At 41.4% G+C, this 14893-nt stretch overlaps 1 protein-coding gene across 1 annotated transcript in view; it reads left to right on the forward strand.

Annotated features, from left to right (window-relative positions):
- Positions 1 to 14893, forward strand: part of grid2 (glutamate receptor, ionotropic, delta 2) — a 425270-nt gene that overhangs the window by 66331 nt on the left and 344046 nt on the right. Inside the window, exon 2 of the mRNA XM_062385076.1 lies at positions 8514 to 8669. Within this exon, the coding sequence (XP_062241060.1) occupies positions 8514 to 8669 (156 nt within the window). The remainder of the gene's footprint in view (positions 1 to 8513; positions 8670 to 14893) is intronic.

Raw genomic sequence — 14893 nt, forward strand, 5'->3', positions numbered from 1 at the left:
AATCAGAGCATCCTTAATCTTTTCCTATTTAGTCTCATCTCTCTGTAGATGATTATCTTCTCCAGCAACCCTAAAGGCAAACACCAGAATTTCCATTGAGGAACTTTAAAGCCTGGTTTACATTACATCAACCTATTGGCCCACTAACATTTTATTAACATTTCCACACTTTTCCCTATGTTTGCATCTAAAAACTTAAAAGTACCTTGACAGAAGTAATGTTGAAGCCAGTGAAAGTGCATTGTAGTTGCACGGTAATTCAGCTGAACACACAGGGTGGAATCTGTACATTGAAGTACTGCTATTCAATACATCAAATTTTGTTTGTTGTCCAGCCTCAAGGTTTTATCCTTCTGACTATATAACTTGATGTAATGCTGTTGAAAAGCTGATCCTCAGATGTTGGAACCCACCACAAACAGAAAATATGCCGGCAGAGAACAGCCTTCAAAGTATTAAGGCTTTTGACTGCATTGCCATACAATGACACTGTGTCTGTTTATAAAAGAAAGGAGAGATGAAAACATGTTTGTTGTGCCAGATTACCTGTCTGTGCAATCTGCTTTTCAGTGTTCTGGCGCATCTGTAAACAATGGCGGCTTGATGGGTGGAGGGAAAAAACACATTTCTCTTACAGCAACAAAGAACGGGCCTTTTGAAAATGCTTGGCTGTGTACTTGGTTTGTTTTGAAAGCTTTGAAAATGCCAAAGCGTCTGTTTGATTCCTACATCAGCAAATGTCAGCTCCTTCTTAATTAAATCTCTATCTCCATGTCTCCGGGTCTTTCACTTACACATGCATGTATATACATACGTCTTCAAGGACATCAAGGCTTTGAAAGACATGGCAGGATTTCTATGATTGTGTGTCACACAGGGTGTTACATTGTGCCATGATGGAGGGAGGTGGTGGGAAAGAGAACAGGGACGGTGAGCGTGTGGCTCAGGGAAAGGAAAGAGTGAAAAGATGTACAGAAGAGGAAGGGGTGCATGAAGATGGGCAGAATTAAGCAGAAGAAAGGGTGAGAGGTGGATATAAATAAGAAGAAAAGGGGAAATGGGTAGGAAGGAATCAGGGCTATGAAAATGGAGTGATGAAGAGGACGAGAGCAATGAATAGGTGGAAAAAAACTATAAAGCAGAACAGCAGAACAAAGAACATTGGGTACGGTGGTTATTAAAGGGGAGAGGAGCAAAGAAGCAGATGGAGAAATAAATCAGGAATAAGGGGATAAAAGTGAGAGACAGGGAGGATGAGAATGTGAGGGTAGGACGTCGATAAAGATGGAAGGATCAGTCAAACGTGTAGAACTGCATAAGAAAAAACGGTTTTAAAGCAACATGGTATAAAGGAGCAGGAAAATGCTTCAATCCTTGTGCAGAAGCTGTCAAGAAAAAGCACAGGCACATAGAATGCACAGCTTGGGTCATTTCGAAGGTACATTGCTATCACCCTAATTATCATTTACTCATAACTTGGCTAAGGCTTAGATATACTCTAACAACTGGCTCTCAGCCACCACTTTTACTGTTTTAAGATCCCAGGCAAGCCTGGCCGGACGGCAGCTGAGTCAGCTGTGGTTTGCAAATGAGCTGGACTCGGCCAAACCTGGCAGAGAGCTGACATGAAGAGAACCGGAAAGAAAAATGCTCCTGTCAATTGTCTGCCCTTTACTTGGCTGAATGCAAAACTTAGGGGCCGAGAAATGTGCCTTAGTCGAATGGTTATTTCCAAATTGTGTTCAGCTTGCTCGCTAATGAATGGAGACACAATACATAACCTCCAAATAGGTTCATTTGTGTTGGAGGAAAGCCCTGGATCTCTCCAGTGGGTCTTTTCAAAGCAGGGAAACAGGTTGAATGCCGGCGACACGCGGCGAAGGGAAAAGGTAAAGCAGGGAGAGAGCCGTGGTGGAGATGGAAACGACCTTGGCACGGCTTTGTGTGACAGTTGACAAAGGAGTGAAGTGCTGCTGAACTATAGCTGCAAATTCTCCTGGCTGCTCGCCTCCCTAATGATGGAGCAAATTAATTTACACACCTATAAAGAAAGAAGACAGTGGACGGAGGAGGCGGGGGGGGGGGGGGGGGGGGACAAAAGTGCGAGAGGGACAGAGAATTTTCTTGCACAAATCAGGTTACCTTGGAGATTTGTCCATTAATACCGGCGGGGGATGAACTAGAATCGCATGCATCTCACACACACACACACACACACACACACACACGCGCACACACACACACACTTGTTTTAGCACATACTATCCGTATATGCTAAATCTGCTGTTTGTGAACTTGCAGATCTAACAATGGAATACACCAAGGCACTGTAAAGGAGCAGAGATTGTCAGGGATGAGTCAGTATCGAGGGTATATCTACTTTTGTATCAACATTTCTGCTACACGGTGTCCCTGATGCAGTAAACACACATTATTCTTTCGCTGACCTGTATTTACACACAGTCAGACAAAAATGGATTACTACTTCCTTTTCCTTCCAAAAACTGTGTGTATGAGCCCAGATGATAAATATTGGAGGTGTTTTCATATCTGTCTGTGTTATATGCCACTGGCATCCTCCTTTCTTCTCTGACCATTAATTCTTTTGTCTTCTTCCTCTCTAACCCATGCACACACACACACAAAGACACACACACAAAGATACACACACACACAGGCACGCACACACGAACACACACACACACACACACACACACACACACCCACACTCACACACAGACTATACAGAGAAACGCGCACATTAATTATACGCTGTCCTCCCAAGTGTCAAAACGCACTCCCTTCCAGCTCTCACGTCACTGCTGTAAATAACATCCTGCTTCTGTGTCCTACCATCTTTGTGTGTGTGTGTGTGTGTGTGTGTGTGTGTGTGTGTGTGTGTGTGTGTGTGTGTGTGTGTGTGTGGACACTTGACACTGTATAACGATAACCTCCCCTGTTCATCACGATCATCACTCAACGCAGCCGCCACCATGCTTTCATCATCACATTGAGACAGCAACACTCGGTCCAGCCTTGTCACAGATCAGCGATACATCACCAGTGTGTGTGTGTGTGTGTGTGTGTGTTTGTGTGTGTGTGTGTGTGTGTGTCCTTCCAGTCATTATCTTTGTCTGTCACAGTACCTGTCACATTACTGTCATCAGCTGCACCCTCCCTAACAGGTGTGTGAGTTTGTTGCAGCGACCGAGGCATGGAGCCAGATTTCAGAAACCTTGAGAGGCGTGTTTAGAGGGACAGCAGCCACATGTGGAGGAGGAGAAGAGGAGGGGGGGAGGGGGGGGGGGTCAACAAAAAAGAGGAGCTGGAGTGAATGAGGGTGAAAGATCAGGAGGCAGGTGTACAGTTCGATGGGGAAACGTTTTTTTTCAGCAATCAGCTGTTTTACCCTTAAAGAAAACCCTGAAAACAAATCACTGTGCTGTAACTGTTTAACTTCTCTCATTCGTCGTGACCTCATGTGACCATGTTGCCCTCCCCTTTAACAGTCGATTGCTCGTAAATCCATTCCTCCATTCCTCAAGCTGAACGATTATCCCGATTATAAGGAGCCGGCTTAATTATCGGGTCTTTACGAACTGTGGGAACATAATAACTGCAGTGGATGATCACCATCCCAATTTGTTCATTTAAGAAGGAAATTGAGCTCTGTTTTGTACATTCAACAATCTGCCTTTCTCTGCATGAATGACATTATCTAATTTTTATTGTTATTGAGATGGATGAGCCGCAAGAATTATTCTGCCTTAAAAAAAAAAAATGTTTGAGATTAATATACCAGTTTTTCTTTCCATCTAATAGTTTAATACTTACCTTTGACTTACTTGACGGAAAATGTAGTTTTTTAACAGGTTTTGAAAGGAGACAAATCCATTTTCACCTCTGCTGAACTTTATTTTCAAGGATAATAAGCTCATTGGATCATGCCTACACAATAACTGCAGTGGTAAACGTGGTAAACACACCTTCAGCATGTTGTCATCACCGTAACATGCTGATGTTTAATAGCGAAAGGTATAACTGTGCCTTAACACAGCCACACAGAGCTTCTAGCCTGGCTGTAGCCTTAATCTACGGCCAAAGTTGTGTAAATGTTAGTCAACCTGTTGTTTGGCAAATTGTTGGGAAACTTGATCATGACCATAATAAGTATATAAGTATGAAAGTACCTGAGCTGCATGTTGGCTAAATGACCGTTATCATCCTTTCATCTTGCATTAGTTTTGTCATTCGTACTGTTGTCCATCTGTCTGTTCATCCCTTACATCCCTTGTATCATTGGGAAATATCAAAGAGCCTGTTCTCTAAATTATTCTATTTAATGTAATATACAGCAACCTTTTAAAAATCACTCAGAAGGAGCTGAGTTCATGTACTGTAGATACAGCTCTCTATATATTTACATCTATATCATCTTGCCTTCAAAGTTTCAAACTTGAATGTGATCATTTACTCTAATCAAAAGCAAATGTTGCCAATAAAAAGCAGAGAACCTGTCAGAGCTGTGATTACTGAGATTCTAAAAACCGATTTGAGTGAAATGAAAGACTGTGGAAGAAAATGTTGATGACAGACTTATCAATTATTTGTCTCTTCCTCATTCGTTTTCCTCCGGTAGCATCCCCGAGCCTCCCTGTGCCGTTATTTGGCATCAGGCAGACAAACAGGTTATTTATTGCCTCGTTATCTATGTAAACAAACTGGAAATGAATACCGAGCACTTGACCAGTGGCAGACAGTTGATCAATACCTCTTGACCCGACAATCTGGGGTGTCTACTTTTGGATGCTGCATCCATTCAAATAGACCACTGTTGTTGATGATGGTTTTGAAACAGATATAGAGGCTGCTGCCAACATTGTGTGTGTGTGTGTGTGTGTGTGTGTTTGTTTGCGTGCCCGCCCTTGAGGCGTCTGTGTAAAAACAAGATTCACTGCTTTTATTTCCTGTTGATTTATGTTGTGACATTTGCCATTGCGCTCACAATCACATTACTGGAAAGTACGCAGAGCCAGGAGTGTGTGTGTGTGTGTGTGTGTGTGTGTGTGTGTGTGTGCGCGTACATCCCTGTTGGTGAATCAGCATGCAGTGATGTTGCTATAACTGGCAGGAAGCAGCAGACATATATCCACCGTCCTTCTCTCTCCAATTCACTTTTCTTTCTCACAACAAACATTCATTACTTATTGATTTCTTGAAAATAAATAGCAGAATACAAATGAATACACTCCCTATATAAGTACTCATTCAGAATCTCTGAGAACTTGTAAATGGAGCGAAATCTTCCATGATGATTCAGGAGTATTTATATAATGGGATTATCATTTTTTCACACCCCGAGGCACAAGAATGTGACACACACACTTGTATAATGATTAAAATCGGTTTCATCATCCTGTAGACATTTCTCTTTCTAAAACATTGTCTGTTTAACCCTCACCTGCTGTTTGTCATAACTCTGCTTCTGTCTGTGTGCCTGCTCACTGTACCTGGATTAAAGAGTGTGGGTTTTAAATCACACACACAAACACACACACACACACACACAGACACGTAGCTGATGAATTGCAGCAAAGGTGCAACAGCTGACAGACACAGAGAGAAAAACAAATGAGTGGGTGTCTAAGAGGTCATGGATCAGAGAGACAGAACGAAGAAAGGAAAATTACTGATTAAAAGCTGTAAATAGCAGATTTTCCACTTTAATGTTTTCTTGTATCAAGTAGCTGGTGGGATGTATCACAGAGAGAAAAAAAAGAAGGAGCCACTCACATACAGAGACTTGTGCTCATCACTGAGCTTTTAACATACGTCTGGAAGCACCAGGAGGGGTTACTATGGCAACTCCATTGTGGAAGTTGCATTAAAGGGAGTGTTTTTTGTTTACCCCACTGCTAGTTTTTAAGGAATTAATATTTTCTTTCCACTCTTAATGTTTTCATGCCATTTTATACTGGGAAGTGCAAAAAAAACCTGAACTCAAGTGTCAAAGTAGTAAAGAAAACGTCTGACACCTTTCGTCTGAACGCCCTCTTCAAAGCATTTTGTTTAAAGCTGTAAACACATCATCTCTTCTCTGCCATGCATTTGTCCTCTAGACATAAACCACCTAACATCACCCTGCTGAGTACAAACCCTTCCCCAGCAGCGGCCTCTTCCAAACTCATTGTATCATTCATGATTTATTTCCCCTGGAATAGTTAATTAGTCTCTGGATATGCGTTCTGTATCACTTTGTCCAGACTTGTTTGTTTCACCTCATCTATACTGCATGATGATAAAAAACCACCAGGAATCAATCAGTGGGTGGTTATTTATAGTTGCCAAATGCTGATGGATCAAATTATTGAAGGATACATATTTCATGAGGCCCTATGACGAGGAGGCAATAGTGCGCTACCCTGTTCCCGAATGCCTTCTAGCAGCAGCTGCTTTTGAATCTGTTGCATGTGCCGGAATCATTTCTCTTCCAGAAATTGAATTTCATCAACAGTTAATTTGATTTGATCTGTTTTTTCCAGATGAATGTTGTCCGCAGTGTTCTGTGTCAGGGCAATGTACCGTTTTATGCAGTTTAATTACACCACAGTAACCTGCACCGGACACGGGAAGTGGATTTCTCAGATTCACATTTGAGGACCAATATTATCACATTAAAGTGATGCATATATATTTTTGCTTCACCAGGAAACTTAATTTCCTGAGTAACTTGGGCCACTGTGGGATTTCAGCTCATAGCCTTTGTGGTATTAGCAGCAGACTCTGCCCATTGAACTATACAAGGCCAATTATAGCAACAGTCTTCTAAATGTGGTACAAAACAGCCCTCAGCCAATGTAGTCTGCCTGGTCATTAATGGAATTCGCAACCTGTGTCCAACACACAGGCACGTTACACACTTTACTTTGTGAGGCCTATTTTCTGGTCAGTGAAATACGGTTAGTGGTGCTCCATTGAGCTGGCTTACACAATTAGTAGTCCAGTGGATTCCGGGGATAAACTGGGTTGAAATGAGAGGCTAACAGGGAGGAGAGGGAGAAAAAAACACACTGTAAATTGTGTGTAACAGACCAGAGCAAAGACCAGATCTCCACCAGCCAGTCGACATCCCAGTGGTGCCTCGTTCTGCCGTCTCACCAGCAACACTACAGGCTGACATTTATTTCAATGAATAATTTAGTATTAACTAGTGGGAACATTAACGTCCATGCTGGCACACACCGGGCCTTTCTTCTTCCATTTCTCTTTTGAGCGGTAATCATTTTAAGTTAGCTCGCCTTCCGGCAGAGACTGACCTTCGAACACGCACAGAGGTCAACCCAGCGATGGCTCCTCTTCAATGAGGCCTTTTCTCTCTCACATGTGAAAAACCCAACGGGTGAAACCCTCAGTGTCCCACTACTACTCCCACAAGCTGGTCAGATGCTAAAAGGAGCTTTCAAGCTAATGCTCTTCAGTCCGGAGGTTTCAAGGAGCAGTCTCATGTGTACCAGATGTTGTGTTCAGGTGGCCATGCATCACTGTTCAGACCTGGTGTTAAGATCCGTTCTGAGAGATCTGATCACAAGAGGACAGCTCCAACTGGGTCTCATCACACCTGCCAATAAAATCTGCCCTGAATGCGTCTCTTGTGACCATTTGTTATTTGCGAATAATGTTGTTTTAACCCAGCTTGTGTACAAATACATGTGTGATGACAACGGTTGTGTGTGTGGGTCTGTGTTGGCATGAGAGAGAGAGACAGAGAGAGAGAGAGAATGAATGAACACAGCTATTGAAAGGTTCGACCAGTTTACAAAAAGGATCAGTCATTGTGTGGTGGACAGTGATGATGTTGTGGTGGTGACCACATACAAATCAATGTGTGGACATTGAGAAGCATAACATGTATGATTCATTCCAGTGGTTCAGAGGACATTAGATGATTAGGTGGTCCTTCATATGTGGCCCAGGACACCGATGTGTTCCCAAAGCGATAAAGGAATGGGGCAGCGTGCAACACAGACCTGATCCCGAAAGTCAGACTCTGAATCACAGGATCTCAAGACACACGTGGATGCTTTCAGACCCGAACGTAGAGCTGACAACTTGCAATTGATTGATTTTTAGAAGCCGGGCTGAACAAGTTCATAAACACAAATATTTTCTCGAGGTACCAGACAAAGCTGTGTGTAAAACCTGGCATTTGTGCTTGATATCAGCTGGAACAAGAGAAAGAGTGTTTGATGGGTTGAAATGTGAATCGTGATATGTCAAACTCTGGTGTCTTTGTTTTGGACTCCTGCTGTTTCACAACTTTATGGTCGCCATAAAGATAAACCAACTGTGAAAGAGTAAAAGGTTGCCTGACCCTTGATTCTCTGAAGAACTATGGGCTGAATACTCTAGCAACAGTATAACTATATTTCTATCTCTACTTGCTTTTTATTCCCAAAATGTTCCTCATACTGACAAAATCTTTGCCTTTGTGTTGTCTTTCTTTTTTTTAACAGGTGCCATCTTTGATGAGTCAGCACGGAAAGATGACGAGGTGTTCCGTCTTGCCGTGGCCGATCTCAATTTGAACAATGAGATCTTACAGACGGAGAAGATCACCGTTTCAGTGGAGTTTGTGGATGGAAACAACCCCTTTCAGGCCGTACAAGAAGGTAGGACTAAAATAATATGTCGCCGTGCTCCGTCGACAGATACAACAGTCTAATTATGATGCGTTGATATCAAAGTGTAATTTAAAAAGAGGATATTCACAGGCCTCTGTGATCATTGATTCTTTTCACAGAACACCTTATATACTGTGGGTTCTTCCAGTAGCACATAGCTGTCTCTATTTGTTTTGAATTCTGCATTTAATTGAGAACAATGAGGCATGGGAAACTAATTATTGTTGGAACACGGCATTTAAAACATGGCACAAAATTAGCCTCGGTCTTACATGTTCAGTAATTCTCCATTGATTGGTTACGTGTCCTCTGAGCGGACCTCACACACACACACTCAGCTGAAGATGGGGCAGTCTATTAATTATTTGTTCTCCCTTTATGATTTAGTTGACTTTGACGCTGGCAGTCAATTTATTTAATCTAAATGCAGTATTGGACAACAAATTGACTCTGGAATATTGATACACAGCATGTTAATCAAATAGTACACACACTCAGTATCAAACCAACAGGCTTGGTCCTAAATTCAACAATTACTTTGAAAGAATCCAATGCTACAAAACATGGTGATGTCAAAAACATAACAGTTAAATTCCAATTCAACAAATGTCTTATATCCTCATCTGACTATTTCCGCCAAAGAGCCTCAGATGTCAAACTGCAGCATTAGACAGTAAACCTGTTAAAAGGTTAACAGTTCAAACAAGTAGTACACAAGCCTTTTACTTCTTTAATTGATTTCTTCGTTCACATTAATTTAATTTATAATAAAATGACACAGTTAAATTTACATGAACCTGTATTTATTTCAGCAAATGTAAATGTTACATTAAGTTTGTTGCAAAAATGTTTGATTAAGACAGTGATTTATAAACAGAGCTTTTAAAAGATTTGCCACGTCATACAAATCTTTCTTTCAGTGCAAGGTTTTAAGACATGCAAGAGGTTCCCTCTTTACACAACGTGCTGCTGGTGGCATTCTTACTTGTTGACAACACACTGTGGGCAGGTTAAATGTAGTGTTACATTAAAAATGAAAACATACTGAAGTCTTTAAAGTGGGTAGAAGAGATGATGAGTGGTAAGGTGGCACTTGGTGCTGCTGTGGCATTACAGTCATCTGATCTTAGGCACGAACACACACTGCCGCTCTGCCACACAACATACAGTAGTAACATTCCATCAAATAAAAACTATAAGCACAATCAGGCTGGCACCACCAAACGGCCCACTTCTTTTAATTCACAATGTTTTTTAATAAAAGAAAAAAGAGCATGAGTTGTTTGAAGAACAAATTAATTTCCATATCAAACCAAAACAATAAATGTATTATGTTGTCTATTTTCTACCACCGGATAACAGCCCACTTCATTATAAACGGGAAGTTTATGTGGACAAAGATGCTCAGAAGTTTTGTGGATCAGTCGCAAACAGAACAAGAACTCGCTTCCTCTCTCACTTTCAAACCGAGCGAACAATAAATCCTGAGCACATCTGACAGCCGAGCAACTTTCCATGACGCACACTCACATTTTCACAGTAACGATTTCCATCCTGAAATATTGCAAATTACTAAATGCGGCAAAAGATGGGAACAGCACTCATATGGGCATTGCCTGCACGGCTAATGACTCATCTGACAGTACAGAGGATGTGTCACACACATTCTTTTCAACTTCAGGGTGCGAGCAACTATTCAGGGCATTTGTTTTGTGGTTAATAATCACCCAGAAGCTCTTGAGGAGGAGGAAGCGGAAACCCAGAATATATTTCTCTTGATGCTTTGAGAAATGGTTACTGTTAAGTTTTCTTTACAAATGTCAGCCGTGACTCATACTTGTATTATGTATATTAGATACAATCAGATACAATCAATTTGTTGTCACCGCACCAGTATGATCCAATTAAATTAGGCCGGAAACCTCCTTATAGATGGCCATTAGAATAGAATAAAATAACAAACATACAATACAATCTAAAGACATTGTAACGATAATAATAAATAAAAAACAGATAAATGTGTAAATTTGTAAAGCATTTCATTACCTCAGCCATGGAGATGCTATGATTTACTCTATCTGCAGTTGTTTGTTTGTTTATTACCAGTATTACAAAGCAACTACTTCACAGATTACCACAGGAGTTGGTGGGTGGATGCGTTATTGGTCAGAATGAAACCATTAAATGTTGGTGTTGACCCAAATCAAGGGGTTGATCCAGGAATTATTTTCACCTTTTCCCGGGGCAATAATTTCAAATTAACATGCAGATCTAGTGAATTCAGTCCTAAAGTCCATTTCCAAGATGCAGAGATTCTCTGCAATGCTTTTCTGCAAAAAGTCTAAAAAGATGAGCTTTTGTCTTCTTTTTTTGTTACTGTCCCACAGATGAACCAAAACCAATAGGTTTGGAAATGCATCCTGAAAAATAAACATGGCATTGGCCTTGGCTGAGAGAGAGAGAGAAGGGAAGAGCAGAGAACAATATCTGTGAGCTTGTTTTGTCTTTCAGTCGAACAGACAGCCGGCTACAGAACAATGGCCAAACTGTGTATGTTTCTTTTTCAGGGATTAGCTTGGAGGAGCTTGTGTGGATGCACTGTATGAGCATGGGTGGATGTGTGTTGTTTGTGCATCTCTAAGTGCCTTGTTAGGGCTGTTGCTTTGATATAAGGGCTCTGCAGTTGTGTTGGGTAGTCAGGCTGTAATTCTTTTGAAGTCCCAACCTGAGTTTTTCTGTTATCGAGGCTGTGTGTGTGCGTGTGTTTGTGTGTGTGTGTGCGTGTGTGTGTGTCTGTGTACAGGTTAAATGTCTGTGTTTGTTTCTTCTTCTTCTTCTTCTTCTTCTGCTTTATTGTACGGACGCCGGAGCAGACTCAAGTGTCTCGTTTAGAATATCTACATTGAGTGAAACAAAGACGGTGAGCAAAGAGAGATGTGACAGCAAAGAGGGAGGCAGCATTTGAACATTTATTATTTATTATTGACAAATGAAACACCACTTCATATTTTGTATCTTAATTTTGTTTCCGATTTCAATTAACACATTTTGAATGACAAACTGTCTTCGCTTCCATCTTCTGCTTTGTCTATTCCATCTCTGACTGATTAAACGCCATGTCCCTCAGTCTGTTGACTGGCCCTGTCCAAATCAGTGGGCGATACAATGTCTTCCTGTCTGCCCGGCACTGAGCACACCGCCTAGCTCATTTCCCTGCCAGTCTGCTCGTCCGTCTGCTTGTGTCGTTAGCTGGCTGATGAATTGATTGCCTGTCTCCCTATCTGCCTGTCTATCTGTGTATTTGTCTCGCATGCTGGTAACCTGGCCGGCAAATCAATTGTATCTGCCTGTCTCTTGTGTGCAATGGTTTCAGTCGGCCTTCCCTATGAACAAAAGACAGTAAGTTACACCGATTTATACGGTTCCAATAGTCTTTAATTACTTTTTAATGACCTTAAATAGCTTCTCGCTTGTGCATGTGTTTGAGTAGTTATGGATGAACCGCATGTCCTTTCTAAGGGTTAGATTGGCATGCACATAAGCATATGGAGAAAAGTGTTAACACCAGATCTATTTACAGCTGTGTAGGTGTTATTCAGTGGTTGAATTAGTAAGAGGCCATTGAGCTGGAAACAAATGATTTATTAAATCTGCATAGAGATACTGACTTAATCAGTACTATTCTTTCAAAGGAGAAAGTGTAAATGAGAGAGAGAGAGAGAGAGAGAGAGAGAGAGAGAGAGAGAGAGAGAGAGAGAGAGAGAGAAGCAGGTCCAGCAGAGGCTCAGAGCAGAGGGTGGACTAATGTTGTCCCAGTAGAATACAGAGATAAATGCAGCCAAATGTATGATCTGCTAGCGCTAAGTGCTTTGCATTTATTGAACATAATGTTTATTTCTAACATCTAAGTAGAACTCTGAATATAAATGTATAGAGAAATAAAAAGTACTTGAGTTCAACGTGTCAGAAACAGTGTCGGGTTAGTTTTTCAAGTTTATTATATCAGTTATTATTGTTATTACTTAAATGTGCTGAGTTCATATGAAATGGATGAATGTGGAGGGGAAGTAGCACAATGAGGCAGGGTATCATTTTGCTCCTCTGCGCTCAAAGTCATGAATGTTGATGTTTGCCGATTGTGATTGAGCTGTTTATGATGAAAGCTGGAATATTGGGGCATTTCACAAAAGGTTTTGATGAAATATGAAAAAGAGGGCTTAGGATTCGCTAAGTATTCACTTCAGCCCTACTCGTTGTCCGACATGATTTATTTATATTGAACATTAAAATCACTTCTTAACTGTGGCCTTTTCTTACCTGTTCATATTTATATATTTTTTTTAGAAACATGCTCAGAATGTTAACTAAAATGACCAAAAACATATGCAGCTCTCTCTCTCTCTCTTTTCTTACAGTGACCTTTATAAAATAATATATATCTGAAAATATCTGAAGCTGCGTTGAGTTATCTTTTCAGGTGCAGGATGTTCCACTCAGGATTGACCCTCACCCGTCTGCTAACCTCAGTAAATCCAGTGAAGTGGACAAGCAGTCACACTTGTCATAGTAACTCTCAGTACTTGTTACCCTTGTGTAAAAGCCATATGACCTTCCATTAGAATAAATTATTTATGTGAGGACATTTACTGGAGGTTGAAGTCATGATACTCACTTGATTTAACATAAAAACATTTTTTTGACTCATACCGACATAAAACAACAACCCAAAGGTGACGCCATCTTATCCCCACATGTCTGCCGTGAATCACCGCTGGACTGCATTTGGGCTGCCCTCTGTTTTACCCCAAAAAAGTTTCTTAGACAGGACGTAATAACGTCACTGGTTTGAAAACAATCCAGATGATATTATAAAGGAGCTGTCCAAGTAGAATTATTAGAAACGTATCCAGACGACGTACTCTGATTTCTTTTTAAATGGGTCATACGTGATATTGTGAAGACCAGTTTTGGACCATCGAAGTGAGGACATTTTGTTTGGTCCTTGCTGTCGGACAGACCTTCATTGGGTTTGAGACTTATGTTTGGAGACAATACACAAACGGCGCAACAATTATATTTGACCCTATGTTATGAAGAGGGGTTCTTTGTAGGGTCAGGGAGAGTGGACAAGGCCGCAGGTAAGGGTGAAGAATGCAATATGAATGGCTTTGAGCTGTTAACAAAATAAAAGTTAAGCTAAATTGATGACCACCTGCACCTTGTTCTTTTACTGGGGGGTTGATATAGGGAGCCAAAGATGCTAGATTAGGTAATACGTTAATCAGTGTGTTCTCACAAAGATACAATTACGAGTGTGTGTGTTTGTGTGTGTGTACAGTATTGTCTCACGAGCCTAGCTTCGATTAAATCACGTGCCCTCCTCCCTCCTTCCCTTTCTTCCTCCTGCATGTTACTTAATTGTGGATCTGCTCATGTCACTTATACTCAAATTTCACTCCCTACACACTATCCCCATATCACCATAGTAATCAGGCTAGACGTTACTTAGGGATTGGATGGAGGCGTGTGTGTGTGTGTGTGTGCATGTGTGTGTGTCTCTGCATCTGCATGCATGTCTGTGTGTGCCCGTTCATGTCTCCATCAATTAAAGCAATGAGAATCACCTAATTGGATAACAGTCTATGGAAAGGTGGGGGTGATGGGGTGAGGAGTGGAGAGCAGGGGGGGGGGGGGGGATCACAGGAGGGAGGGAACTCAATAGTTGTCTCAGGTTATTTTTCATCTCCGCTTGGTCGTGACACACACAGGGCGCGCGGCTCTATACCACACACACAGAAAACACTTCACTCGCAGGCGTGAGGACTGAAAACGGAAGTTTCCTGGTACCTGTGTAGTGAGATGTTCTTGGCTCTCAAAGCAAGGCCGTCCCCATCCAATTAAGAAGCTGCTCATTTTTTGTTGGACAGAAGCAATAATTGGGATAAAATAGACATGTATGAGTAATTTGATCACATGTGTGTGGTCTTGTGAGGGTTAGATGATGAACAGTTCTGTCCCTACTTTGAAACCCTCATATGTTTTTTATTTGACGACTGCTTATATTCAAAAGGAGATGACTCTTAGTGAAATGTCATTAAACCGCAAGTGCAGTGCGACATGCCTCTGTGCTGCTCGTGTGAATCGCCTCCCTCTTTAATCTTACATTCAGCCCTCAGGGAGTCTTGTCAACACTGGGAATGCCTTTTCACAAT

Source organism: Platichthys flesus, chromosome 3, assembly GCF_949316205.1.
Source record: "Platichthys flesus chromosome 3, fPlaFle2.1, whole genome shotgun sequence".
NCBI lineage: Eukaryota > Metazoa > Chordata > Actinopteri > Pleuronectiformes > Pleuronectidae > Platichthys > Platichthys flesus.